This window comes from Pyricularia oryzae, chromosome 3, assembly GCF_000002495.2.
Source record: "Pyricularia oryzae 70-15 chromosome 3, whole genome shotgun sequence".
In the NCBI taxonomy this organism is placed as follows: domain Eukaryota; kingdom Fungi; phylum Ascomycota; class Sordariomycetes; order Magnaporthales; family Pyriculariaceae; genus Pyricularia; species Pyricularia oryzae.
In genome coordinates this window covers 595,144-619,804 of record NC_017849.1, presented here as the reverse complement: position 1 = coordinate 619,804, position 24,661 = coordinate 595,144, and the positions used below count along the sequence as shown (strand labels likewise).

Below are 24,661 nucleotides of genomic sequence, written 5' to 3'. Positions count from 1 at the left end.
CAGGCACATGACCCACCTTGCTGAGTTTTGGCCAATAATGTCGATGTCGATGGAAGCTCAAGTGGGGCATCCCCCATGATATCAAGCCAAGCCCAAGTCGCGATCACGTCTGAGAATACCCAAATAACTCGCCGCGGTTATATCCCACCTCAAGGGAAAAAAAATCTCCCGAAAATCGAGCGAGCGAGTGCCTTGCTGCGCACCTCAAACATGGACGCAGTTATTGACGCGCGCTTTGAGCGCGTTGAGAAGGCTCTTGCCGCTCTGATAGATTCAATCGCAAAATACAATCCCTCGTTACAGGTCGGGAACGACCTAATTGCCGCAGAGGAAGAGCTCCAGGATGGGCTGGCTCAAGGTAGGATCTATACCAACAAAGCTCGAGTAGCCAATCGCTTAAGCACGCAACTGTTAACTCACATCTTTCCTCGATCAGTTCAAAGACACCAGGAAAACCACGTCCACATCAAAAACCTGCGGGACGCCTCGACCGCCCTCGACAACCAGATCCGCGGCACGCTCGTGACCCTCTCCACAACCCGCAAGGAGATGACCAGCACCCCGGGCACCATTTTCCCAGACAAGCAGCCCAATGAGATCTCGTTCGATGAGCTCCTCAGCTACGCCCGCCGCATCAGCAAGACGACCCTCCCTCCCGCCGGGGTGACCAACGGCGTCGTGGCCCCGCCGTCCAACGACGACGACCAGTCGCAGCAGCAGAACCAGCTCTCCAGCGCCGCGCCTTCCGCTGCCGCCACACCCAACGGCACAGCGCCTCCAACTCCGGCCCCAGCCTCGGCGCTGACACCCCAGCCGCAGCAGCAACCCCAGACCACCATCGCCAGCGCCGCCGCGTCGCCCCCTTCCCAACCCGCCGCCAACGTCCTCCCCCAGGACTGGAGCAACTGGCTGAACCCGCACACGGGCACGCTCTTCATCCCCTGGCCGCAGGACAATCAGATCCGCATCGGCGCCCTGTCGGCCAACGAGATCCTGGCCGAGCGCGGTGTAGTCATCAAGGGCTTCGACCCGGTTGAGGAGGAGCGCCGGGCCGCCGAAGCCGCCGCCGAGGCTAAGCGCCGCGAGGAGGAGCTGGCAGAGGCTGAGCGTGTCGCCATGGCTGAGCGCGAGGCTCAGGCGCGCGCCGAGATGGAGCGTCGCCGCGAGGCCAGGGAGCGCGAGCAGAGGGAGGCCCTGCGCAGGGGGAGCACCGCGTTGGATGCCGGTGCTGCGGCGTCCGTGGGTCTCGCGTCGCCGACGTCGGCCAGCCCCGCTGTCAAGAAGCAGTTTCAGTTCATGGGCGATGATGACGACGACGATGACTCTGACTGACGATCGGATTCGTGTACATAGGCCTCACGTGGGCTTGAGCAGACCGCAATATTCGAGGCGACTGAATAATTCACGGCAGCAGGTACTTTGGCCAGCCATTAATGTTATCTATATTATAACCCAGTGCAAACAGACCATCAATTAGCATTGTCTGCAAGAACGCTCCCGCAAAAGAAACAATTGAAATCATATTCCCCGACTTTTGGTTACTCGCTGCCCGTAACCGAAATGTTACACTAACTGACCTACAGTTGGTTCTCTACGTAGACGCTAGCACAAATAAAAAGCAAGCCAAATAAAAACAAAGTCATGAAATGCTAGCGAGACATGGTGCCAGCCTGATCAACACTTTATACAGTATACATCATACAACCAACTTTGCCCTCCTTGTCTACCCCTAGCTTCATTTCCACTCCAATTTCCTTTTTGCGCACCAGCTCAATCGATCTTGATGGAGCTGTAGATTTTGCGGGTGAACCACCAGCTGGCGAAGAAACCGATCGTGCCTATGAAGTAAAGTTTGTTAGATCTGGCCAAACTCTAAACGGCACAAACAGCAGAGATTTTGGAAAAATTGTGGGCTTACCTGTAAGGACAAAGAAGAGGAACGACAGCAAAATACTGTAGCCCAAATAGATAACGCTACCGGCCAAACTGGCGAGAGACAGCTGGCTGATCCAGTAGAGCATGGCGTGGCCCAAGACAAAGAATGCACTGGCACCAGCGGCCATGAAGGAACGCCACTGCCAGTTGTAGTTCTCAGCGCAGAGCAGGAAGTAGACCATGAGGATGGTGACACAGGCGGTCGTGACGATCATGAGGCCGTAGCAGAGGAACAAGAACCCAAACATGTAGTAGACGCGGCTGAACCACATCGAGTTCATTATGAAGTAGAGCTCGACAAAAATGACGACGAATGGCAGCATACCAACCAGGAGCATGCTGGGGATGGGTCGGAGCCACGTCGTGGAGGCGGCCGGGATCTGTCGCGGGATCTGGTTGGTGCGCACGGGAGGCTCGATGGCCGAGTGGCGGAAGCCGAGGAAGGAGCCGGCGACTGAGAGCGGAACCGAGATGACGAACCAGATGCCGACGATAACCAGCATGGTCAGGAAGGGGACGGCGCCTGATGACCCCTTGGCCCAGAGGAAGAGGTTGAGGAAGAAAAAGGTCGAGAAGACTATGACGGGTATCAACGTCGGTGACATAACCATGTTAAGCTTCCACTTTTCGCCGCCAAACGACTTGTAAACGCGAGCCGACACGTAGCCGCTAACCGATGCCAGGACAGTGTAGGAGAGCACCAGGATGGTGGCAAGCGAACCACGCGAAGAGGGGGAAAGGAAGCCGAGAAGCGCAAAGATGATGGTGAAACCCGTCATGACAAAGAGCTGCGCGCCGGTGCCGAGGAAGACGGACAGGAGCAGCGGATGCGAGGGCGTACGGAAAACGTCGCCATGCACTAGCTTCCAGCCGGAATCCTCCTGTACGCCGTCCTCGAGCGAGTCGCCGCCGCCGCTGCCTGACAGGTCGTCGAGGTCGATCTGATCAAGGCGGTTGTAGCGGGCAATATCCTTGCGCAGGGCCCTCACGAGGATGGACATGACAGTGGCCACGAGCACGAGCACAATCACGGTGGAGTTGATGAGAGAGAACCAGTGGATCTTGGGGTCGAACACGCGCAGATACTTGTCCCAGCGCGTCGCCCAGACCGTTGGCGACTCGACCCAGTAGACACTGTACGAGAACTGCACTGGCGTCTCGCCGTCGTCGTTAAGGATTAGGGGCTCGTGTTGGCCGCAGTCTGCGGGCTTGTCGCGGTAGTCGAGAGAGCGCGGTGTGACCCGGACACCAACCACGCGCAGCTGGTCGGGCTTCTTGTTCACTGCATGGTAGTCGACGTAGATATCGTAGTGGTTGTTGAACACAATGACACCCGTAGAGTAGTCCTCCAGCCCCAGAGAAAAGCCTTGGCTGTTGTACGTAACACCGGGCTCCTCCAGAACCTGGTCTGGTAGGCTGCCGTGGTCCGGCACCAACTCTCCCGCTGGCAGACCATCTACCAACCAATTAACGCTGTAGCCCTGCTCGATCCTGGTGTTGACAAATTTGGCGGACCCTGCGTCGTAAGTGACCTTGCACAACGGTTTGCAAGTATCGTTCTTGGCCATGTTGAGTTCGAAAGGGGAAGTCATTATTCTGTCGCCAAAGAGGATGCTCCCCAAGCTCTCGCTGACACTCTCCGGACCGCCTTCGGGCTGGCAGAAATTGAACAGGGTGTGGTAGTAATCATAAGAGAGCATCGAGTGCAGCATCGAGTCCTGCCGTGACGCGACCGGCCTGATGGCGTTTACGTATAGAGGAACCCTGTCGCCCGGTTTGTATGATGTCGGCGCGACTCCTGGGAGGTAGAAAGCTGATACTAATTGGGGCGTCAACATGGCAGCCAGTGCCAGCAACGCCGGTGAGGGCGCCATTTCTCGTAATTGCATCGTGATAATCGTATCGGCGAAGTCGGATTAGGTCGTCAAATTAGGCAGCCTGTTTCGATAGCTGTTAGCACCATGTGTTCAAGACAGGGCGCGTCTACCGGACGCAAAGTTGTAATGGTGGAAGAGAAGAGTGCGGCTCGGTCAGAGCCGGTTGAAGCGGAAAGCCTCTTACGGTACGCTCCAAGCTTGGCACAAAACGTCGCCTAAAGTGCAGGGGTTACATCAAAGGAAGCAAGCTATCCTGATAGCTATAGGTATCAAAAAGTAGAGAAACAGAGGGAAGTTTGGACGTACGAGCAATTGGTCAATACCGGCGAGCTTTTCCCGGGATTTTGCATCCGAGGTTTGTCTCGTTTATCGCTAACTTTCTTTCCTAGGCAAGGTAGGTAAGCTAAGTTGTGACAATGGACACGTCAAAAAGATGGGCTGTCGTGCGTCGTTTGCTGAAGATGAGAGTTCAAGTGTGGTCGCGCAGCCACGTTGACCCTTGTCTGGACGTTTGCGGCCACCCAAGCTTGGGAAGGCTGGAGCCCGTGTGGCTGGCTTAGTCACAGCATTCACACCGAACAGCGACTGCACGGCTTGACGGTACCTTGCGTTAGTAGCATGACGTATTGATCCACGAGAGATATCCCTGTCCATGCAGACTGGACCCTAACCCACTCCAGCTCCAGTTCTTTGCGGAGAGGAGAAGTTACCGAGACGAATCGATAAGATAAGAGAGGGGGAAAAAAAGTTCAGGACTTCGGAATTTTCTGATGCAGTCGGAGCGAACTGGAGTCGCGTCTGGCCTCTTTTTCTTTTGTACCAAACCTTGAGAAACTCAATCGACAACAACAGACCAAAAATGGCCCAAACAGCGCCACAAAGTCTGCCGGACCTTTTAGGATCCCTCACGCAGTCTCTCAATACCGCATTTGAAGTCACGCCAAAGCTTGCCGGCATTGAACCCACCGCTCTGGGAATCTCTCTGCTGGACCTCAAGAATGAGCTTCTGCTATCTTATCTCCAGAACCTCGTCTTTCTCATCCTGCTCAAGACCCGGAGCGCAAAGAAGTCGGGCGGCCAGGAGGATGCCAAGGAGCTGAACGATGCTGTCGTCAAGAAGCTCGTGGAGCTGCGGCTCTACCTGGAAAAGGGCGTCCGCCCTCTCGAGGACAAGCTGCGCTACCAGATTGAGAAGCTCATGCGCGCCATTGACGATGCCGAGCGCCAGGAGAAGGCCGCAGAGGAGGCTGGGATGTCGAAAAAGAAGGCAGAGTCTGGCGCAGACTCCGATTCCGAGTCTGGATCCGGGGATGATGGCGAGTCCAGCGACGACGACGAGGATCTCGAGGAGGGAGGAGTGTCCACGTCAGCGGACCTGAGCAATGCCCGACCGAACCTCAAGTCCATCGCCGCACTCAACGGCGAGGACGATAACGCCAGTAGAGGCAAGATCAACAAGGACGGCATCTACCGCCCGCCCAAGATTGCCCCGACCGTCATGCCGACCTTGGTGGAGCGCCGCGAGCGGAACGACCGCAGTCAGAAGCCGCTCAAGTCCGCCACCATGGATGAGTTTATCAACGACGAGCTATCCACCGCACCTGTCGCTCAACCCAGTATCGGTACCAACATTGCCGGTCGCGGTCGTCACGTAAAGACAGCCGCAGAGCGACGCGACGAAGCTGAGCGCCAAGCGTACGAGGAGACGCACTTTGTCCGCCTGCCAAAGGAAAGCAAAAAGGACCGCGCCAAGGCTGCCAGTCAAGGATCTGGACGCATGAACTTTGGAGGAGAGGAGTGGAGGGGTCTTGGAGAGGGTGTCGACCGTATCAACAGGCTCGTCAAGACCAAGGACAATGGGGGTGGTTCTAGGACTAGGGCGTTGCTCGAGAAGAGCCGCAAGCGGTCGTTGGGCGAAACTGTTGATGGGCCAAGGGGGAGTGGTATTGCTGGTGCCGAGGAGAGGTATCAGAAGCGCGCCAAGATGCAAGAGCTCGGCCGTACGAGCAGAGGCAAGGGGCGATAATCGTATATATCTTCTGTAAACTGTTTCAATCCATATACCCTTGTTTATTGGACCTCATGCGATGTGCCAACTGCTTTCTCAAAGCCGATTCTAAGCCATGTCCTGTTCACAATAACCATTCCCTTGAAGTATCATGCCGTCACTGGTGTATACTTCGCAACTGATGCTTTCCTCCTAGAAATTCACGTTGCACGTAACCTCTTCTTTACTGTCATATTCCCAGAGTCTCCGCCCAAGAGACACTGAAAGAAAACAATGTATGAACACTCAAAGAAATCAAACCGTCTGCAAGGCTTTGTCTTCGTTAGACTGAATTATCTCGCTCCAACATGCGGTCATGCGCAGAGTCTTAACTTGCGTCCTTTCAAACCCGGCAGACGTAGATGAGCTGTTGCCAATTAGCAACTCGGCGAGTCTAACTGTCTAAGCGGTCTGGTAACCGACAGGAGCATCCTTCCTCGGTACACGGAGGTTGATTAGGGAGGAGTCGATGCCGAATAGAACAAACAAGATCCAGCCCCAACGCCAGGGTCGGACCAATATGGCCCACACGAACCAAGAAAAGACCTCAAGGTAGCCGACGTAGTCGGTAAGCTCTGCAGGAAGCAGCGAGCGCAAGACTTGACTGCGGAGCTGCCAACAAGACAACGCTGACTTGGATGGCCTTGCATCAGGCAAACTGATGAACATGAGCAAGATCCGCATAAAGAACCCGGTATGCCAGGAGCCCGAGGGCCCCAGTCCGTGACGGTAAGTGCAGTTTAGGGCGCAGATCGACATGTCCCAGGGGGCAAACACCTGTCCGAACCAGTATCCCATCTCATAGGGCCACTCACGGTACTCAGCCGGCAAGAAGTGTGTCTTTGGTCTATCGTAACCGGATGCCATGATCACAAGGTCCGCTGGAACCGCCACCGTATGTGATCCGGCCGGACCACCGTCCAAGCAGGGTCCAGACTCATCGACCAGCAACCCAGAGGCGGAGAAATGCACGCCCCGTGCCTGCAGCCAAAATCAGCATGCATAGTCGAGGCCGCGGGTTATGGCCCTGAGATCCCTTTGATACCAGTAGCCCGGTCTTTGGAGCATTGTGTCGGGGAGGACGAGCGTGGGCCCGCGTCTGAAAAGTAGACTGATCACAGGTCGGGTGATACGACCTCCGCGATCTAGTGTCTTGATTGCTTTTTGTTCCAACCACCCGAACACCTTGGCCATCATACTGGGAGGGATGACAATGTCCTGGTCACCGGTCACGACCGTCAACGTTTTGGGCATCTCATCAATGGCCCACTCGAAAGCGTCGATTACCAGGGGACCATCTCCGACAATGACAACTTGTTTCCCCTTAACATCATCTCTGTAAGAATGCCAAGTCAGCTAAACAATTCATCAAAGGACCAAACCTTGTGATCGAAACAAAGAGATCAACCCAGCTACTGACGATGTGACATTTTCAAAATTGCGCACTATGCCCTCGTATACCTCCTTGCCCTCCAGATCTGATGAAGAGGGCTTGCCGCAGACGCCAGTGGCGACTACGACCGCGTCGAAGAACCCGTAGCCCATTCTGTTGACGTACCATCCGCTTCCAAGCGGCGACAGTACTTGAGTGTCCGATGGATCTTTCTCAAACGGAGGACGGAAGATGCGTACAACCCTGGTGTTGAAACGTGTGCTTGATTCCAAGCCATGGTTTTCCCATAGCTGCTTGGCCCAGCGGGTGATTTGCGGTCGGTCGGGGAAGGGCTTCTTCCGCCAGCTCTCGGGGTCGGGGTGGAAGCGGTGCGTTAACGAAGTTTTGCTGAGCTCTGAACGGTTGGCGAACCTCTATTGATGCATTGGCGGACAATCCAGCGTCAGTGGTACCCAGGTTTGGTGCGATACTATTAAGATCGTAAAGGGCACAACGGCCAGGAGACGTACCGCCTAGATTCCGCCAAGCTTCTCCTTGGAACCCTTTTCAAAGATGACTACGCTGCAGCCATGTCCTGTCAATTGCGCCGCAGCCATCAGACCCGTGATTCCAGCCCCGATGATGGCAATACGCGGTCCGCCTTCCAGGTTCTTGTTGGGCTGCGGCTTAGGACAAAGCCAGTTGTCCGCTGCCCAGTTCAGACAGTTGCACGCGTACTCAAGCGCGCGAAATATGAATGGTCCTGAGGAGTCGGGTTGGGGTAGAACGCCTTGTCGGTCACGTTGAATGTCGTGGTATTCGTCAGGCTGATCGCTATGCGGTACCGTCGGTGTTGCCATTGTTGGCAAGGGCAGATTATCGTCGCCTGACCCTTCTAGTTCTGATGCTGACCGAGGGGGCGTTTGTTTGTTCTGATTCGCGATCACCTTAGCTATCTGCTAGAGCTGCTCGAAGATGTCGTTGACCATAAACGCCGTCTGTGGGTTTGATGGCGGGTTTGATGAAGATACAGGGCAGCTGGAAGCCGTTTGAGGCCGAGCCTCTGATTCGGCGGGAGATGGTACCTCTTGCATGGAGAGCAGTACTAAAAGACAGAGATATATCGAGTTAATATAGCAACTTGAGTGGGTTGTCCACAAGGCAAATCTTGCTGGACTTTGTTCAATGTTGACCATGTAGAATTGTACCATGCAATGGAGCGTCGGTGAACTGTCGATGGTGAACGGGCTTGGTAATGGAACTCTCGTTGTGGAAAAAGAAACAGCACATGCCAGCCGCAACGCAGTCTGCGACTGCCTCGTCCTTCTCAACCAACATCATTGTGTTGACATGATTTGAAGCAAGGAGGCAGGGACATGCACCTGGGTGTTCCTTACCTGTCTGGTTTCCAAACTTCCCGTCAGCCAGGATAGTAGGAAGGCAACCATAGTTCGAGTGGATCGCCAACTAAGCAGGAGAAACACCTATTAGGTAAGGTGGCTATGCGAGGTACTTCAGTCTCCTTTCATCCAGGTGCTATAATAGGTGGTGAGTAGCAAAAAAACCACGTGTATTTTCTTTCCTTGGGATCAGGTATTTGCTTTCCGCCGCCTAATGCACTGGCCGCCATTTGTCTTGTTTTACTAGCCTTGCTTGACCGGTTTAAAAATAGCTGCCTGGGTACGAAAGATGAAAAGATAAATCTATCCTGTCTGGAACGACCACGAAAGTTTCCGCCAGTGGTACCTACCTAGTCAAGAGGGAGTAAGAAAATAGGGATACCAAAATCACCACAAAATTTAACTCGTTTTAGCACCTCAAAATAAGAACTTCTTGAACACGAAGATGATAGCAAGAACATCTGGTTTTTGGAGATAGTTACTAAGGTTTTGTTCGTTGAATTAGTTCGAATGTTATACTGCTGGAGTGGTTTTAAAGTAGATGGCTTTTTCGAAAAGCTGGCGAGCTTGGTCCCTTGCCGCATAATGCTTAGTTTGACACACACTTCCTGCATACCACCAAGCCGTACAGGACCGCCGCTGCAGTTGCAAAAAAATCCAGCGCTTTTCCCAATACCGCCGCTGTCAACTTCTCTCCACGGCAGCCATTGAGCAAACAGGACAATGATGAGGAATTATGGGGAGGGCAAAAATGCAAAAGAAAAACGTGATGCATCAGCCGTGAATCGAACACGGGGCCCATCGAGTCTATTCCAAGAATGGCAACGATGGATTTTACCACTAAACCACTGATGCGACCAATGATTTTCGATGTTGATACCTCTTGCAGTTGTGATCATATTGCCAGACCTGCTTCATCACAGGTCCTTCGAACAAAGGCTGATAACTAATAACCCATGTCCGTGATAAGTTTCCCGCCGTGAAGTTTGTTTCACGAGAATCTCAACCACACAGATAAACAAAATTTGGCATACCACCCAAGCGGCTCGCAAAAAAAAAAAAAAAACCACCGCTGGTGGCGTTCATCGATGGAGATATTTACCGCCAGGCACTTATGGTTTAAAAAGAATAACAAGCCTGCAAGATGTCGCGGAAGCAATTTAATGACCAATAGGACATATCCGCCGGGCCGCCAAGGCGGTTACATCAGGACGCAAGCAAGCCACTTTCTCCCCCCCAAAGATTTACCCTTGTTTTACGGAGAATACCGAAACAAGACTTGGATTTTACGTAAAATGACTGCTCTTGACTTTTCTCCCCCAGACTTGGTGGGACCTGGGCTCTCTGGGCATCCGTCATTTCGACGCAAGCGACCCTTGGGTCGGAACGTACTCCGTACAATTCGTAATCGCTAAAAGCCGACAGGTCAACCCGCATCATTTCCAATTGACAGGATGGATAATTACATAATAGCGATGTCTGGCGCCGCACAGTTGCTTGTATAAGTGAAGGGGGAAAAGAAAATATCACCATGTGTTCTTTCGGGAATTTTTTTCAGGGGAAAAAAAAAGACAGCCTTACCGTAGAATCTTCTGTACGGTAGAAAACCTTCCATTGCCGAACGTTCCGACGATTTAAGGGCGGTGGAACCTCCCGCTGGGCGAGCCTTAGTGGTGGCGTCGCGCTTTCGTCATTCGTCATCGCCAAGTAAACTCCACGCCAGTTTGTTCAGACCGCAGAGCTGGTGACGGTGACAGAATTCTGGAGAATTCCAACAGAGGCACGAACGAACGCGGCTAGGGAAAAAAAAAGTTGGGATTGTTCCGATGGAAGCCACATGGCTCGTTCCGATTTTCGGGGAATCAGGGGCGAGCAACGATGGCGTGCGTGGCCGATCTGTCCAAGGGACAATTCTTTTTCAAAAGGACTGCATCCCCAAGTTGACATTTTTGTTCAACGGTGAAAGGCTGTTTGTTGGTAGATCTGTGTACTATTTTGAGGGATAGTTATTTCATACCATTTCCCTTCAGCTTCATCTCAATCAAAAACCTCCTCCACCGACTCTGATAACCGAGCCCTTCTGTGACATCTCCTCCAACCCCATTTCACATCCAGCCACATCCAGCCACATCCAATCATGACGGCAGACGACTCCAACGGAGCGACGGCAAAGTACGGAAGCGAGGGCGAGAGCTCGCCTCCGGTCGTGCGCATGATGGTACTCGAGACGGATGAGCCACACCCCCAATCCCAAGAGAGGAAGGGCACGTACGGAGAGAACCTCCACCGGCACTTCAAGGCCGCCGGCGACGAGCACAAGCCGCGCCTCGGCATCGAGACCGACATACGGTTCGTCGTGGCCGACAAGGGTGGCGAGGTGCCCAAGGCGTCCGAGTTTGAAGGGTTCGACGCCGTGCTGCTGACGGGCAGCATGTACGACGCGCATGGCGACGACGACTGGATCAAGGACCTGAAGGCGTTGCTGAAAGGTTGGTTTTTTCTTTCTGCACGCGTCTCGCCTTTTGAAACACGACTTTCTAGACTCGAACAAGCACCAAATGCTAGGAGACATCTGGCTGAACCTTTCGCTGACCGTCCCCATCTGATCGTACAGAGCTCTGGCAGACCAGGCCCGACATGCGCTTCTCAGGCATCTGCTTTGGCCACCAGATACTGTGCCGCCTCCTGGGATCCGAGGTCAGGCCGTCGCCGTCCCAAGACTGGGAGCTAGGCCACTCACAGATCAACCTGACCGCCGTGGGCCAGCGTCTCTTTCAGACGGATGACTCGGTTGTGCACCTGCACCAGATGCACCAGGACCACGTGGTGGCGCCGCCGACGTACTCGAGCGCCAACGGCCTGCTGGCCGAGAACGCCGAGGTCTCCGTCTGGGGCAGCAGCCCCCACACCAACGTCCAGGGCGTCTACATCCCGCGCCGCATGTTCACCGTGCAGGCCCACCTCGCCTTTGACGAGCAGATGGTCAAGCGCGAGATGGAGATGCGAATTGAGCAGGGCGCCATAGAGGGCAAGGACCGGGAAACGGCCGAGCGGGCGGCCGAGACAGCTCACCTGGACCACGATGGCGATGTCGTTGCCGCCGCTATTCTCAGGTTCTTCCATGGTGACGATGACGACGACGACATCGACGTGGAGATGGCAAGAAAGAAGTAAACCTGCCAGTGCAGGCGGTTCAAGTCGAATCGCTGCCAACTCCTCTGGGCACAACTTGTGAGGAATCATGAGCACCTAGATATAAATAGGGTATGTGTAATGTGTGTTGTCTTGAAATCATTTCATCATCAACACGTGGGTATAAACTAAATATAAAACTGCCCCCCCAAAACCCAGTGCTCGGCCTTAAATTACTCGCAGAATAAGACAGCTGAACAATATCAGCTCAGATGATGGAAATGAACACGTCTAGTGCCATCTTTGACGCAAGATAAAGTAAATCAACATGAGCATCATTCACCCCGGAGGCACCCATCCAATCTTCTTGATGGGCCAGGACAAATGAACACGGTACTGTGGCTCCAGATGTCGGTAAATACCAGACATTGTGTGATGCGGCCAACCCTCAGTCATCCAGCCGAAGTCCACATCCTTGACGATAACGACTGAGTACGCATATATGATGAGAGCATTCGGCGTAAAGTTCTTGAGGAGTTCCAGAAACTTGGTGTCATCGGCAACCGCAACGAACGAATACCACCCCATGTCCCGTGCATGCTTCTCCGGAAAGCCCTTTTCGTCGTACGTTACCGAATAGCACTGGGACACTCCGTTTACTATCCTGATGTACCGGTCGCGCAGCTCGCGGTTGTGGTACTCGCTATCCATGATGTATTCGCGCAACCGGCGAAACGGCTCCGCCTCGGGCCTCCCCGAGGAAGTGGCGAGCATGTTCATGCACTTGACCGTCAGGGAGGCCAAGGCTCCAACGGGCCCGCGCTCGAGTCGTGCCCACTGCTCCTTGTCGTCGGGGATGATGGCGCGGGTGAGAACGGACCATTCGAGAATGTGCTCGTTCTTCCGCTCGTGCGGACCGCCACCCATGGGTAACCAGCTGTCAGGGGTTGGACCCCTTGCGATGGCAAAATATGCGGCGAGCAAAGCAAACATGTAAAGGGCGTGGCATGTGACCTCGTTTGCACCACTTGACAGCAGGGGGCCGACCAGCTGCTCGGCCTGGTACCAGTGATTCTTGGCCTGGCTGAAGTAGTAGTCGGCGCTGCGGTGGCGGCCGGCCTCGGGGAAACGGCCCAGGTGGACACTTGAGAGGGCGAGAATGGCGTGCATGAGAAAAGGGTGGTCAAGGGCCAGCTTCGGCACATCCTCACGCCAAAGGTCCAAGATGTGACTGTGGCGCGACATGGAGTTGACAGTAGAGCTGGTAAAGTTTAGGAGAAGCTCAAGGTCATCCATGTTCAGCTTGTGCCCATAGTTGGATCCCGGGCTGTTGGGGGGCGGAAGAGGCCCTGTAGCAACTGTGACCGCCGCCATAGCTATAGCGATATCCGAAGTCCGACGGGGATCATGTTGACTGCCCATCGTGGTGCTGTAATTATTCGGAGGCGACGACGTGGCTGAGGCCGGCCCCATTGGCGCAAAAGTCGGTTGCCTTGGATCATTTTTGGGAACGACGCCGCGGTGGGCTGGTGATTGCGGCGAGATGGACTGCCGATGCTGTTCGTACAAGTTATGCTGAGGCTGACCAGCAGGTATTGGTGGTTCAGGATACTGGCAGGTCAATTGCCTGGCCAGGCAAAAACCACAAGTAGGATGACTCTCATCGCACTGGACATCTCGCGTTTGCGTGGATGCGCCCGGGGAAAAAAATCAGTCTCTGAATTCATATCCGGTCAAGAGAGGGGCAATAATAATTAAATCTAGCGTAAATTTACATACCTTGACCCGTCGAGCTTTGCAGTTCATGCATCCCAGCCTCGACTTGCGATGTGGCCGACGCAGCGCATTTTTGCCCAGCTCGCGTTGCTGACCAGTGCTGCCTTGGGCAGGCCCGGACGCGGCCGCAGAGGCCGGTGCAGAAGCGGCAGACACAGGAGCGGGAGCTTGAGCTGTTTGCTGTGGCGGCGGCGAGGGATAGAGAGTCGTTGGTGGGTGAAGTGGCAGTGGCTGCTGCGTTGATGGGACGTTCATGTCTACGATAGCGAGAGAATTATCGACCGAACCATGGAATCTACCGTATGTGCCGTACTTCGTACCTTATTCCAGGTGAGGAAAAAAAGGCGCAGAGAAAGGCAATGGGGGAGGCCTAGGGCGGCCGCATAGTGCGGATGATGTTAGCTGCACCATTTGCGTGTCGGTGGTCCTAGTCCTGGTCCTCCCTTAGATGATGGGATGGGCGCACGGGGCCGCTGCAGCGAATCAGCCAGCCCCGCAGCACCCGTCCCTACCTACCTTACCTACCCAGGTATCCATTTGCCTACGTACCGTGCATTTAGTTTGTCTCGGCCGAAGGCCAACCGAGTGACAAAAGCATCTGAATTCACTCCTTCCTGTCCAGACCCATTGTTAGTGGTCTAGATTTCCAAACTCAGTTATCAGCACGGCCCCTTATTACTACGTACAGTAGTACGGTACTTGGTATAGGAGAATCACGAATTAAATTCAGATCAAAATAGGTATGCATTTGATTACCGTTTTAAGGTTACCAACACAGTAAAGAATGGTTTCAATCTTTCCAAGAGATGCGATTACTGTTGCCATCTGAAGCGACCAATCCTGCGCGCAGGGCGTGTAGCATAACCAAGAAAAAAAAAAAAAAACTTCCATCCCATTATTCTTCGCTCGCCAGTTTACCATCAACTTTACCATGGCTTGAATGGACAAAAATCTCTGTCACTTTATGGATTCGATCGGATCATCTTTCGTATTTATCGTATGCTGATTTATTTTTGGTCTTGTGCAAGGTGGGGTCGGCGAATGGCGCCGAGCGACAGGGAATGCATGCAGTGAACCTTTAAAACGTGTCGCACGGACAGGACAGTTCGTCTTGCTCGTCTCCTAACACGCTCTTGCCCAAACCGGCCAAAGGACCCGCTTAGATCACCCCCAGCACAAAAGCCCAGAAACAAGGCAGGATAAACACTAACCCGACTATTACAGAACAGGCAGGAAACAAGTCATTGAGGAATAGACCGCCCCAATGTCACCCATTTTTGACTGGCGTGGGCAGCAAACGGTATGTCATAATAACCGAGAACCCAAAACACAAAAGACGTCAGTCTTTGCATGAAGGGTACCAAGTTCCAAGTCGTATAACCATGGTAACGGTTTACAATTAATTTCCGGTATTTACTCCAGGAGTTTTGATATCCCTAGTGGGGTTTTGTCATAGTTTTATTTGATACGGGAGCTTGGTTTTTTATGTGCACCGAGTTCTTTGGAATGTTGAGATACGACAAGTTGGCAAGGTACTATGTAGATATTCTTGAGGTGTAGGTAGGTAGGTACTTAAGTAGGTGGTACCTTGATGGACTGGACACTTATTCGACATCCCCTTGGCTGGGCAGTTGGGGTCACTGTTTTTTTTTTTTCTTTCCCTCCCTTTTCCTTACCTTACTCATGATTGCCTGTCACTGGGTACCTTTCCTAGTCAGGTATTCACACCACTCAACACTTACCCAGCTTGGCAGGCAACTTCGCGGGCAGTGGTCTTGGCAACTTGATTAGCTACCTAGGTAGCTAGCCTCGTCTCAATTTTACTGGGCCCCGAGAGCTCCGGCCCAAAAAGATGGGATTTGCGTAAAAACGCAAAAAACGGTATTCTCCCCGTTCCGCATTGGATCGATCTCCACGGGCTACCCACTTACGGTACCACTCCGCTCAAGCTAACTAACCGGGAGTCTCCATTCATGCCCTCCAAAGCCTCCACTTTCCGTCACTTGTTTTTGCGCTTTACGTGGTAGTGCGCCGCAGTGCATTCTTTCATTTGGGCTGCGATAAGCCTGATTTGAAATACGCACGCTGAAAGTCAATAAATGGCTCAAAAAGCCATACTCTTTTTGCAGTGCGCTTTGTATATACATTTTGAGCTTATAACAAATAGTATGCATGTTAATTTTCGGCCGAACAGACATCAGACTTACCGGTAATTCTTTTTTATGTCCCCCGTACGTCGTAAGTATTGGCTTGTCAAAGCCTAGCCTCCCTTTGGGGATGCTGGTACACATCTTTGAGCGGTATTGGCTCAGTGCTATCCACATGTGTCTGCTGGTCTTCGGATCTCTCGTCCTGTTCAAAGAAGGTACACTCCTTAAAGCCTGCCAACTCAAGCCTCACTATGCCACGACAAAATAGTGCGCTTATGAAATATCGTCCCACGATGAGCAAAACGTCCCGGACACTGAAGAAAAGTAGGCTGGAAAAAATCACGCTGCCAAAGACGAGGTTCGCCAGGGTGCCCATGCTGAGTACCCAGATCAGGAAGTTGACGAGGATGGTCTCTTTGCGCCACCGCAGCCTTTTGCGTCTTTGAAAAGCAGCAGGGATTACATCGTCTCGGAAAGTTGTAGAGATCCTGCACAAAACACCGGATTTGGGCTCTTCATTCTGGAGCAGAGGATAACGATGGCTGTCGTGCTGTTCAGAATGGATTAGTTGCCGAATTGAGTTGCGCGATTCTTTGTGGTCGACGTGCAGCTTGAGGTGCAAAATCAACACGCCTCCGAAATGGATGATGATGCAAATAAAAGTCCATAGCGGCAGCATGAAAATGGTCTCTGGGGCGAAAATGACGATCGCGTGAGAACCCAGTTGATAAGCGAGATAAACGACGTTGGCGGCTGAGACGATGGCGGCCACATACTCTGCAGCACTTAGAGCCACCCTCCACCTTTTTGTTACATAATTCCAGCGAAAAGCCGAAATGGTCGTGGGTCTGGTGTCACCCTTTTCCACCAAATCCTTGAAGCTATCCATGAGGTTACTGGTTTTCATCGCCGTAACAGATGGACTTCCAAGAGCCAGCAGCGTGGCGAGCAGGGGGCGTCGCACGGAGAGCAGCGCCGTTTCAGGCGGTGTGCTGCCCAAACTTTGCAGGATTGTTGGCAACAGGCCCAGGATGACGGCGCTGGCGCCCAACTCGGCCTTCCTGTGTTCGGGTAGGGTCTCGAAGATGCAGCTGATGACTGGGCTGATGAGCGATGACAGAGTCGCGCCTTCCGGTCTGTTGCCTGCCTTGTATTCGGTGTATTCTGTTGAGCAATTCTTATGGATGATTTCTTGAAGCATCCTGTCTGCCTGTCAGTCTGCCTGCCCATCAGATGGAGTTCATGTGATCAAAAAGCTTCTTCCATTGACTTACTCATTCCAAAACGGGAAGAATTGGTCAAAATGTGTGGTTGGTACTGCGTGGACCGTTTCCACCAGCAGAGCCGGCGCCACAATGGCGATAGGCCCACGCAGAGAAGGCATGCTTGCTGTATTTTCCCCCCAACACTGCCGCGGCCCAGCCCTTTGCGTTGGTGTTGTGGTAGCTCTTGCTTTTGAATTCGTATTCACAGACCACCATGGCAGTCGCGACCTGTAAAAAGCTTATCCTGGAAAGCTTTTTCTCGCAACTCATGTCTGTTCCTTGATTTGAAATAGCGAAAAGGTACGGCAATCGCTGCTTTTTTATTCTCGAGCAGCACCTGCATTGTTGCACTCATTATCAAGTGATAAAACACTCTCACCAATGAAAAATAAGGTGACGGGAAGCAGAGCCTCCCCTAAGCGCCCTGTTTGGCCGGTCAGAGAAGTTCTCCCAGCTTGCCTCAACTTTTTCTTCGTATTTGCTTTCTCCTTCCTATTGTTTTCTTCTTGCTACGGTTAAATCCTCTAGGATGCGCCACCGGTTCACTGCAAAATTTGCCCAAGACCACGCGTGAGAGTGGTGTGGGTCGGATCTTACTGCAGCGAGCAGGCGCTAATCGTAACCCCCTTGGGTAAGCAGCCCCCAAAATCCAGCCCAATCCTGCGACGATTAACGCACTTTCTACATTTTTAAAAATTCTTGGCAAGGGGGCGTATTCGTCCAGCGGTTGCATCGCCCAAACGGTCTATGGGAACATCCACTCCAAGCTCCAGCCAAAACATACTCCTTGGTGATCACCGTTACTCCGGTGCGTCTAAATGCCGAAGCGACGAATATTGCGCATTTCCGGATCCAATCCTCGCATCACAGCGTTGAAGTTCGCCCTTTTCCCAGGATCTTCGCCACTCAAATCAAATACCCGGGTCTATCAAGTGTCAGCACGTACCATTCTTTGCCTCGCGTATCCCAGCCTTACCACCCTGCCGCAGCCCCTCGACCGACCTACGGGGTATGCTGGCACTCTCGAGTATCCCGGCTGACTGTGAGACTATGACCAATGCGACCTTGGCCCCCCGTCAAGCAAACTTGGTGTTTCTTCGCCAACGACTCGGTGCGCATGGAGCAAGACAACCAATCGGATCCTGGTCCTTCTGTCGTACCAGACCCAGACACGAGGCCAGACATCCACCCTCACGCATCACAGACTTACGAAGTATTCCCCTCCCACTACGGTGTCTTTGTCGACGAAGATACGGCTTGATTTCTCTCCGACGCAGTGTCGGACTGCACTAGCACATGCGCATGCGGATACATGGGCCATAGGCTGTATCCCCCGGAAGGTTTCGTATCCCTACCGTACAGAGCAGCGAACTCGCCGCCTCGTGATGTGGAGGTGATTCGTTTGGTCCGTCGGCTTTGAGGACCTCGCCCGAGCCAACGGCATTGACAGGTCCATCCCGGCCGACGCCCTTCTTCCCTGATGACAAGCACAAGCTTGGCCTCCGCTTGGCCTCCGCTTGGCCTCCTCTTTGCAGACCTCCACAGGGCCGTGGAGCCGTACCAACGCTACGAGTGTCTGCGTTGGTACAAAGGTGGGAGTGGCAAGGAAAATTTGAAATTAAAAACTTGCTTGTATGTTACTGGTTAATGAAGGAGTTGACAGACGAAGGTCCAGTCCTAGTGTGAGACGGCAACTTCCGTCATGTCAGCCATCCGCATATGCCGTCATAGTCTCCCCGCCGCAAATGAGACGACCTATGAAAAAGAAGGGGAAAATCGACAATGCCAGACATGTACTACTTATGCCGACCGACACCGTCCCACGAGCGGTCTTACTGCAGATGATCAGCAAGTTGTTCGTACCACGACAAGCATGGGAAGAGATGGACAATAATAAAAGGGTTTGCGAAGAGCGACTTATGGCCATTTATAGGAGGAGCAGAGAAGTGCTCGGATGGAATCATCAGTCCGCCCATGCATTCAAAACCCCGCGACGGAAGCTCATTCGTATAATTCAGTCTTGATAAACTTATTGTACCATTTGCTGCCTACATTTGACGACCTGCTTTTCCTCAGCAAAATGGAGACCAAGCCCGTGGCGAACGGACCCATTCAACTTCAAGCACCTCGAGTTGAAAGCAAGGGCAATGTTGTCGATACTTCATTCCTGCCAGTGGCCTTGACCGAGGAGCAGAAAGTTTTGCGCAAGATTGACCGGACAGTGCTGCCCATGATGTGCGCCGTCTTTTTCCTGCAGTATCTCGACAAGCAAAGTCTGAGTTATGCGGGCGTCTTTGGGGTCATTGAAGACCTAGAACTCACACCGCAGCAATTTTCGTGGGCTTCCTCGATTTTTTACGTCGGCCAGCTTATCTCTGAATATCCATTCATTTATTTGATGAGCAAGTTGCCTGTGACCAAATTGGTAGGCTCTACTGTGTAGGGTGCTTTCATTGTGATCTGTTGATTTTTGCCCCGCTTTTGCATTATGCGATGTTCTTTTCGAGCGAAATCAAAGCCAGCATTCTGTCCAACGAAAACAGGAACATAAGAGAAAAAAAAAAAATTGCGTGTGAAATTTTCTGCTGACAACCTACCACTCAAAACATACAGTATAATCTGGGGTGCAATATGTCTTTGCCTCGCCGCCCCCACAAAATTTGCCGGCTTCGCCACCGTCCGCTTCCTCTTAGGCATCACGGAAGGTTGCGTTAGCCCGGCATTTGTCACCATCACGGCCATTTGGTACCAAAAGAAAGACCATGCCAGCCGCACGGCAACCTGGTTGAGTATGAACGGCCTCGCCCAGGTCCTCGGCTGCCTTCTGACGTACGGCATCGGCGTCAACGACAGCCTGGGCCTCGCGCCCTGGAGGACGCTCTTCCTGGTCTGCGGCGCCTTGACTATTGCCGTCGGTGTTGTGTTTTACATCCTGATGCCGTGCGGGCCGAACAACGCGTGGTTTTTAAACGAGCGCGACAAGGAGGTTCTCAGTGCTCGGATGGCTCAGGATAGAGAGGGCGGAGACAAGACGTCGTTTTCGGTGGTGCAGCTTAGAGAGGCCCTGAGGGATCCCAAGGTGTGGTGTGTGTTTTGGTTTGGGGTGCTAACTACCATGCAGGCACCAGTACTTACAGTGAGCAGACAGAGAATGGTTGTGCGCATCGATGATGTCATCGAGTACGATACTGACAATCAAAATTATTCTCAGTTTGCCTCTCTGGTCATCAACTCCATCGGCTACGACAGGTACCAGACGATGCTATACACGGCCCCGTCGGGCGCTGTGCAAATCGCGCTACTCTGGACTGGCGTTTTTCTCTGTTGGGTTATGCCACAAAAGCGCACCTTCGTCGTGCTCATCATGATCGTGCCGCCGCTCGCTGCCACAATACTCCTTCTGGAGCTCCCGCTCGACGCCGGCTGGGGAGTGATTGTTGCCTCATGGTTGGCCTCGTGCATCTCGGCCGTCGCATCGCCGCTGCTCAGCTTGGTCTCGTCCAACTTCAAGGGTAACACCAAACGCGCCGTTGTCAACTGCCTGTTTTTCATGGGCTATTGCGCCGGCTGCATCGGTGCGCCGCAGCTGTGGACCGAGAGGCCACGTTATTTCAAGGGGGTGGTCACCAGCATCGTAACTTGGTTGCTGCTGGCGGTTGTTGTGCTGCTGTACCGGTTCTTATGCATGCGGGATAATACGATACGTGACGGCGAGGTTTCGGGGTCGGCGGGTACGGGAATAGAGGCAGACAGCGGCCCCGTGACTCTTGACAAACTCGGACAGCACGAGGCAGATTTGACGGACAAACAGGATCGTGGATTCAGGTATAGCTGGTGAAAGTGTTCATCAGCAGTTTATTTTACTTGCAAAGTACCTACCTAGGTTGGTACTCGCCCATGATTTTCAATAGTGTAAGAGTGGGCGTCGCAGTAAGATGCAATAGCTTGAAGCGGTCTGCGCTATCACTTGCGTAATACTCCGTAACAGATATCGGTAGCTGATAAAGACCAATGAATGATTAGAACGTCCTTTTCGACTTACATCGATTGAATTGCTTCTCAAAGACTAAAAGTCCACAGTCCACCCGTATCGAGAAGCTTGGCGGCATCCTTTCATGCAACAGGCCGTATTGGGGAACTGTGACAAGCACGAGCCCGCGTGCCGTGAACCAGCCCTGTGTCGACGAGCTCCTGGAGCCGGTCGGGGCGTTTTGCGAAAGAGGAAAAAAAGAAACACAAGGCAAAAAGACAAATAGACAAAGCTCCTCACGTACCACGTAGCAGCCGCCGTACCGAGAGACTGAATCTCTCTCCGGCGGGGACATCATCCACCCCCATCGATGAGTTTTCCTTGTGAGTGGAGAATGGGCCCCCGTAACCCCTGCTCGCTCACCAGCTTCATCACTCCACAAGGCCCACGTAGCAGCCGAGGACGAGGTTACGCATAAAGTTTGACGCTAATAAGGGTCTTTTTACGTGGTACTGGGCCGTGTCGTAAGCTTCTACTGTACGAGTTTTTTTCCTCTTTCATTTTCTTCCTTGTTTTTGGGACGACCAGTAAATTTCGGTGACATTTTTTTGCCGAACAAGTCGCCACTATAATTACGCCTCGCCCCAGCGCGGTTTGGGGAAGGGAAAAAAAAAGTCGATTCAAGCAACTTTTTTTTCTTTTTTTCTCGCGGCTGAGGGAGGGTCTAGACTGATAACGCAATTTAGGCTTAGGGGTCTCTTCTTTTCCTGATCGCTCCCAGAATTCTCGGATGTCCAGTATTGTAAATGGGAGAAGTTGGGATTCATTCCATTGTAGCATTGGTGCGGAGATGACGCCGAAAGTTTAGCTAGCTGAGCTCAAAAATTGGGGGGGGATTTACTTGGAGGGGCTTTGCAAAGGTTGTCATGGTAAAAAAATACGAATAGGTATCTTTTCGCGGTGCCCAACATATCGAAAACGGGCTCGGCGGGATGGATTTGTTTGTCATGACACTACGGCAAAGTTTGGTCTGATATTGGAGAAGAAAAAGAAAAAATCTCCCGAAAGTCATTTGAGCTCAGGCATGCCATGGGAATGAGAATGGGAATCAATCGGAATGGGAATCCATCTGAATTGCGGAATCATTTCAAAACGCCCAAAAGCCAAAAGCCTGCATCACCGCACTGCTTCCCTGGATTCAACGAGGTCAGCCTTTCCCCTTTTCGTCCCGAGTGTCGTTTCTCTTTTCGTATCTTCCCCCTCTTGAGATGATTCATCCCAATTCGACCCAAGTCGTTTTTCTGTTGGGAGGCAACTTTTGGGTTTGACCCAGGTAACCACCTGCCTAGGGAAGGTACCTAAATCATAGCACAGAGCATACAGTACAGCTGAAGGGGTTGAGCGTGACTCCCCTGCCCTGTCCTGCCTTGCCACGCGGATCAGAGCCTCAGCAGGCCCAGGGTGGCCAGGGAAAGGTTCAGATCACGGCAGTTCTACTCGGCCGCACAGAGCTTTCTACTGATACTGTGAAAAAGAGAAGTAGCACTACCTAAATCTTCCCTGGCGAATACCTAATGGGGGGTTCTCAAAAAGCTGTGGGATGGGGGACAGGTGATAAGCGTAAAATTGTATTTCCTAATGATTTTCCCATACGGAGTAAACTTCTCCAGGAAAGCAATCAGCCGGAGTAACCCGGTAGGAGAAGTGTTTGACTGCTGTTTACGATTCTTACCTAAGGTACCTAGGTAGGTAGACAGGTGTATAGGTAGGCACCTCAGTTACTTGATTACATGAGGTTTTCTTTCATGTTCTTGCTATGGCAGGTATGGAATAGATAACTTGGTACCTACCTACAGATGAAAAGCAAAACAAAAACAGCGTATTCACACAGAAAGTTCCAAGCGAGCAATGTCCAAGCCAATCATGAACATTTGCGAGAAGGTTCCCGGGTTACATTTGGATATCTACTATGCTTCGAACGGCTCGGGGTCAGGCCTTTGCAGCCTTGGCATTCGCCGAGAAAAAGTCCGTAGAAAAGCAAAGATTCTAGGTAGATGACGATAAGACATTTGCTCCGTAGCAAGACAGGGTAAGAGTAAGCATGATGTCTCCGTATAGAAAACAAGGAAATCTTCAGGCTTGGAGTAATACACCGTCATCTACACGTGTGTCCATTAGACATTGGTACTTCCCCTTCCTCCCAGATGAGGTCAGCCGCGGCCTGGATTGTGAGTGAAGGCAGCCTATACGCCTAGCAACCCAACTACAGAATCTCCCTAGAAGCTTTCTAGTAATTAAAATGCAAGACGGCGCCCGCATACAAGACGGCACCCGCATAGTCCGCCGCAGCCAAAATCAAGGCTGACTCGGCCGTGAACCGCGACTGGAATGGTGCTTTGCTCGGAACGAATCCAATCTTCTGTCTGCAGGTGAACCTGCTGAGGGGTCCATGCGCAACTGCTGCAAGCTCATGCCAGTGGGGGCACTGATGATATCATGAGCAAACCGCTGCGGCTGTACACTGATCACGTCCACCACGTAATTATACCATTTTGGAGATCCCCTTGAAACAAGCCTGCGCTTTCCAGGCTAGAGCGCACGCCAGGTAGGTAACCTTTACCCACCAAGCCAGAAGCCAGATAGGTAAGGTAGGTACCTACCTGCATCACTTAGCTGAGGTACCTACCTAACTAAGGTAGGTACCCACTCACACCCAAGATATCGAGATGAGGCGTCCGGACTGGCAGATCTCGGCCTCCGTGTCCGTCGTCCGATCGTGAAAATCTTTGAAATGCAAGGGCCCAAAATCTCCAGCAACCAACCCCCTTTTTTATTGGACCGTTTCGCTGGCCCATATCATTCTCGGCACTTCTTTCGGCCTGTCCGACCCTGCTTTTATTTGAACAGCAAACAGGAGCCGGAGCAAAGACCTTGCTTACCATAACCAGTGATGTCTCCCTCAAAGGGCCAGCCAGGCTCCCCGAGCTGTCTGAACTTTGTGACTCGCATCGAGCGATAACATACGCGACGCTTTGTATGCGGGGACATTCAGTCCCCCGTCAAGTGCCCCAAAAGAACGAGTTAACCTCATTAACCTCACCTTTAAACCCGGGTGTTCTTGAGGGCAAAGTCAATGTTGAGTCGCCGACTCGCCGTCGAACATATTGAGGATTTCCTCGTAGTTCTTTGAGGTCTACATCGCAACTTCAGCCTCCCGCGCCCGCCATATAGGTGTATATCCGCCGCTGGAACTTCCCGCTTCGATTTGGCTCTTATGATTGACTGCGTGGAGTCGTACTGCCGCCTGTCATTTACTATCCTGCGGCATCTCCACCGCTATGCTGTATCAACAGATTGCAATGGGCGTTTTGATTCTTGGCATCGTCGGCTTCTTAGGTGGATGACTGGAATGTACATTAGATTGGCGTGCGAGGGCTGCAGGCACGTTTTACTCTGCGTTCTAGAACCTGACCCAAACCGTTAGTTGATGCTATCGTGGGTTTCCAGGGAAAAACACTAGACCTAGGGCCTGGCCAGGTTCGAAAAGGACTCACACTGATGCTGGTACCATTAGAGGATGGTGTAAACCCACTTCTTTTCAGAGTTGCATAGATTACAGAATGCCTGGACTAGGCGCCAGCGTCGTTGGGCGCTCGTTGACCCAGGAAGCCATGAGGAAGTTGGAACGAGGCAAACAAAAGGATGCCGCAGATCGTGACATATTATGCCCAACACCA

At 52.6% G+C, this 24,661-nt stretch overlaps 10 protein-coding genes and 1 non-coding gene across 11 annotated transcripts; 4 read left to right on the top strand and 7 right to left on the bottom strand.

Moving 5' to 3' along the window:
* The first annotated feature begins 94 nt into the window (after positions 1–94).
* On the top strand, positions 95–1,724 carry MGG_07435 (uncharacterized protein). Its single transcript, XM_003711277.1, has 2 exons — positions 95–358; positions 437–1,724. The coding sequence occupies exons 1-2, from the start codon at positions 211–213 to the stop codon at positions 1,330–1,332; spliced, it is 1,044 nt and encodes a 347-aa protein (XP_003711325.1). The 5' UTR covers positions 95–210; the 3' UTR covers positions 1,333–1,724.
* On the bottom strand, positions 1,389–4,321 carry MGG_07434 (transmembrane 9 superfamily protein member 2). Its single transcript, XM_003711276.1, has 3 exons — positions 4,119–4,321; positions 1,919–3,873; positions 1,389–1,838 (listed from the first exon to the last, which is right to left on the bottom strand). The coding sequence occupies exons 2-3, from the start codon at positions 3,822–3,824 to the stop codon at positions 1,771–1,773; spliced, it is 1,974 nt and encodes a 657-aa protein (XP_003711324.1). The 5' UTR covers positions 3,825–3,873; positions 4,119–4,321; the 3' UTR covers positions 1,389–1,770.
* Positions 4,322–4,554: 233 nt separating this feature from the next.
* Positions 4,555–5,943, top strand: MGG_07433 (uncharacterized protein). The gene has a single exon (XM_003711275.1). It carries the CDS (start codon positions 4,672–4,674, stop codon positions 5,836–5,838), a length of 1,167 nt encoding a protein of 388 aa, XP_003711323.1. The 5' UTR covers positions 4,555–4,671; the 3' UTR covers positions 5,839–5,943.
* A 318-nt stretch (positions 5,944–6,261) lies between these two features.
* On the bottom strand, positions 6,262–8,091 carry MGG_07432 (uncharacterized protein; the record flags this gene model as incomplete). The annotated part of the gene is made up of 4 exons (XM_003711274.1): positions 6,262–6,840; positions 7,045–7,195; positions 7,280–7,665; positions 7,813–8,091. The coding sequence occupies 4 exons, from the start codon at positions 8,089–8,091 to the stop codon at positions 6,262–6,264; spliced, it is 1,395 nt and encodes a 464-aa protein (XP_003711322.1).
* A 1,310-nt stretch (positions 8,092–9,401) lies between these two features.
* Positions 9,402–9,486, bottom strand: MGG_20121. The gene has a single exon. It is a non-coding gene; the product is annotated as a tRNA-Gly (tRNA).
* Positions 9,487–10,083: 597 nt separating this feature from the next.
* MGG_07431 (uncharacterized protein) lies at positions 10,084–13,894 on the top strand. The gene is made up of 3 exons (XM_003711273.1): positions 10,084–11,120; positions 11,246–11,895; positions 11,983–13,894. Exons 1-2 carry the CDS (start codon positions 10,769–10,771, stop codon positions 11,803–11,805), a joined length of 912 nt encoding a protein of 303 aa, XP_003711321.1. The 5' UTR covers positions 10,084–10,768; the 3' UTR covers positions 11,806–11,895; positions 11,983–13,894.
* Positions 13,895–15,667: 1,773 nt separating this feature from the next.
* Positions 15,668–17,075, bottom strand: MGG_07429 (uncharacterized protein; the record flags this gene model as incomplete). The annotated part of the gene is made up of 2 exons (XM_003711272.1): positions 15,668–16,891; positions 16,964–17,075. Coding segments are annotated over 2 exons (1,211 nt in total), but the record flags the coding sequence as incomplete, so codon positions are not given.
* A 693-nt stretch (positions 17,076–17,768) lies between these two features.
* MGG_16628 (uncharacterized protein) lies at positions 17,769–18,275 on the bottom strand (the record flags this gene model as incomplete). Its single annotated transcript, XM_003711271.1, has 2 exons — positions 17,769–17,879; positions 18,165–18,275. 2 exons carry the CDS (start codon positions 18,273–18,275, stop codon positions 17,769–17,771), a joined length of 222 nt encoding a protein of 73 aa, XP_003711319.1.
* Positions 18,276–19,360: 1,085 nt separating this feature from the next.
* Positions 19,361–20,852, top strand: MGG_07428 (allantoate permease). Its single transcript, XM_003711270.1, has 3 exons — positions 19,361–19,379; positions 19,568–20,090; positions 20,166–20,852. The coding sequence occupies exons 2-3, from the start codon at positions 19,746–19,748 to the stop codon at positions 20,790–20,792; spliced, it is 972 nt and encodes a 323-aa protein (XP_003711318.1). The 5' UTR covers positions 19,361–19,379; positions 19,568–19,745; the 3' UTR covers positions 20,793–20,852.
* Positions 20,853–23,211: 2,359 nt separating this feature from the next.
* MGG_16627 (uncharacterized protein) lies at positions 23,212–23,475 on the bottom strand (the record flags this gene model as incomplete). The annotated part of the gene is made up of 2 exons (XM_003711269.1): positions 23,212–23,409; positions 23,473–23,475. 2 exons carry the CDS (start codon positions 23,473–23,475, stop codon positions 23,212–23,214), a joined length of 201 nt encoding a protein of 66 aa, XP_003711317.1.
* A 551-nt stretch (positions 23,476–24,026) lies between these two features.
* On the bottom strand, positions 24,027–24,597 carry MGG_16626 (uncharacterized protein; the record flags this gene model as incomplete). Its single annotated transcript, XM_003711268.1, has 3 exons — positions 24,027–24,260; positions 24,479–24,485; positions 24,542–24,597. 3 exons carry the CDS (start codon positions 24,595–24,597, stop codon positions 24,027–24,029), a joined length of 297 nt encoding a protein of 98 aa, XP_003711316.1.
* Between the last annotated feature and the right edge of the window lie 64 nt (positions 24,598–24,661).

What these genes read in the sequence shown, in the direction of transcription:
- MGG_07435 (XM_003711277.1), top strand. Translation starts at nt 211, where the DNA reads ATGGACGCAGTTATTGACGCGCGCTTTGAGCGCGTTGAGAAGGCTCTT. An exon ending in CCAGGATGGGCTGGCTCAAG is followed by an intron (nt 359 to 436) that starts GTAGGATCTATA and finishes TTCCTCGATCAG; the next exon opens with TTCAAAGACACCAGGAAAAC.
- MGG_07434 (XM_003711276.1), bottom strand. Translation starts at nt 3,824, where the DNA reads ATGCAATTACGAGAAATGGCGCCCTCACCGGCGTTGCTGGCACTGGCT. An exon ending in CCTCTTCTTTGTCCTTACAG is followed by an intron (nt 1,839 to 1,918) that starts GTAAGCCCACAA and finishes TTTACTTCATAG; the next exon opens with GCACGATCGGTTTCTTCGCC.
- MGG_07433 (XM_003711275.1), top strand. Translation starts at nt 4,672, where the DNA reads ATGGCCCAAACAGCGCCACAAAGTCTGCCGGACCTTTTAGGATCCCTC.
- MGG_07431 (XM_003711273.1), top strand. Translation starts at nt 10,769, where the DNA reads ATGACGGCAGACGACTCCAACGGAGCGACGGCAAAGTACGGAAGCGAG. An exon ending in CCTGAAGGCGTTGCTGAAAG is followed by an intron (nt 11,121 to 11,245) that starts GTTGGTTTTTTC and finishes CTGATCGTACAG; the next exon opens with AGCTCTGGCAGACCAGGCCC.
- MGG_07428 (XM_003711270.1), top strand. Translation starts at nt 19,746, where the DNA reads ATGAACGGCCTCGCCCAGGTCCTCGGCTGCCTTCTGACGTACGGCATC. An exon ending in TGCAGGCACCAGTACTTACA is followed by an intron (nt 20,091 to 20,165) that starts GTGAGCAGACAG and finishes AATTATTCTCAG; the next exon opens with TTTGCCTCTCTGGTCATCAA.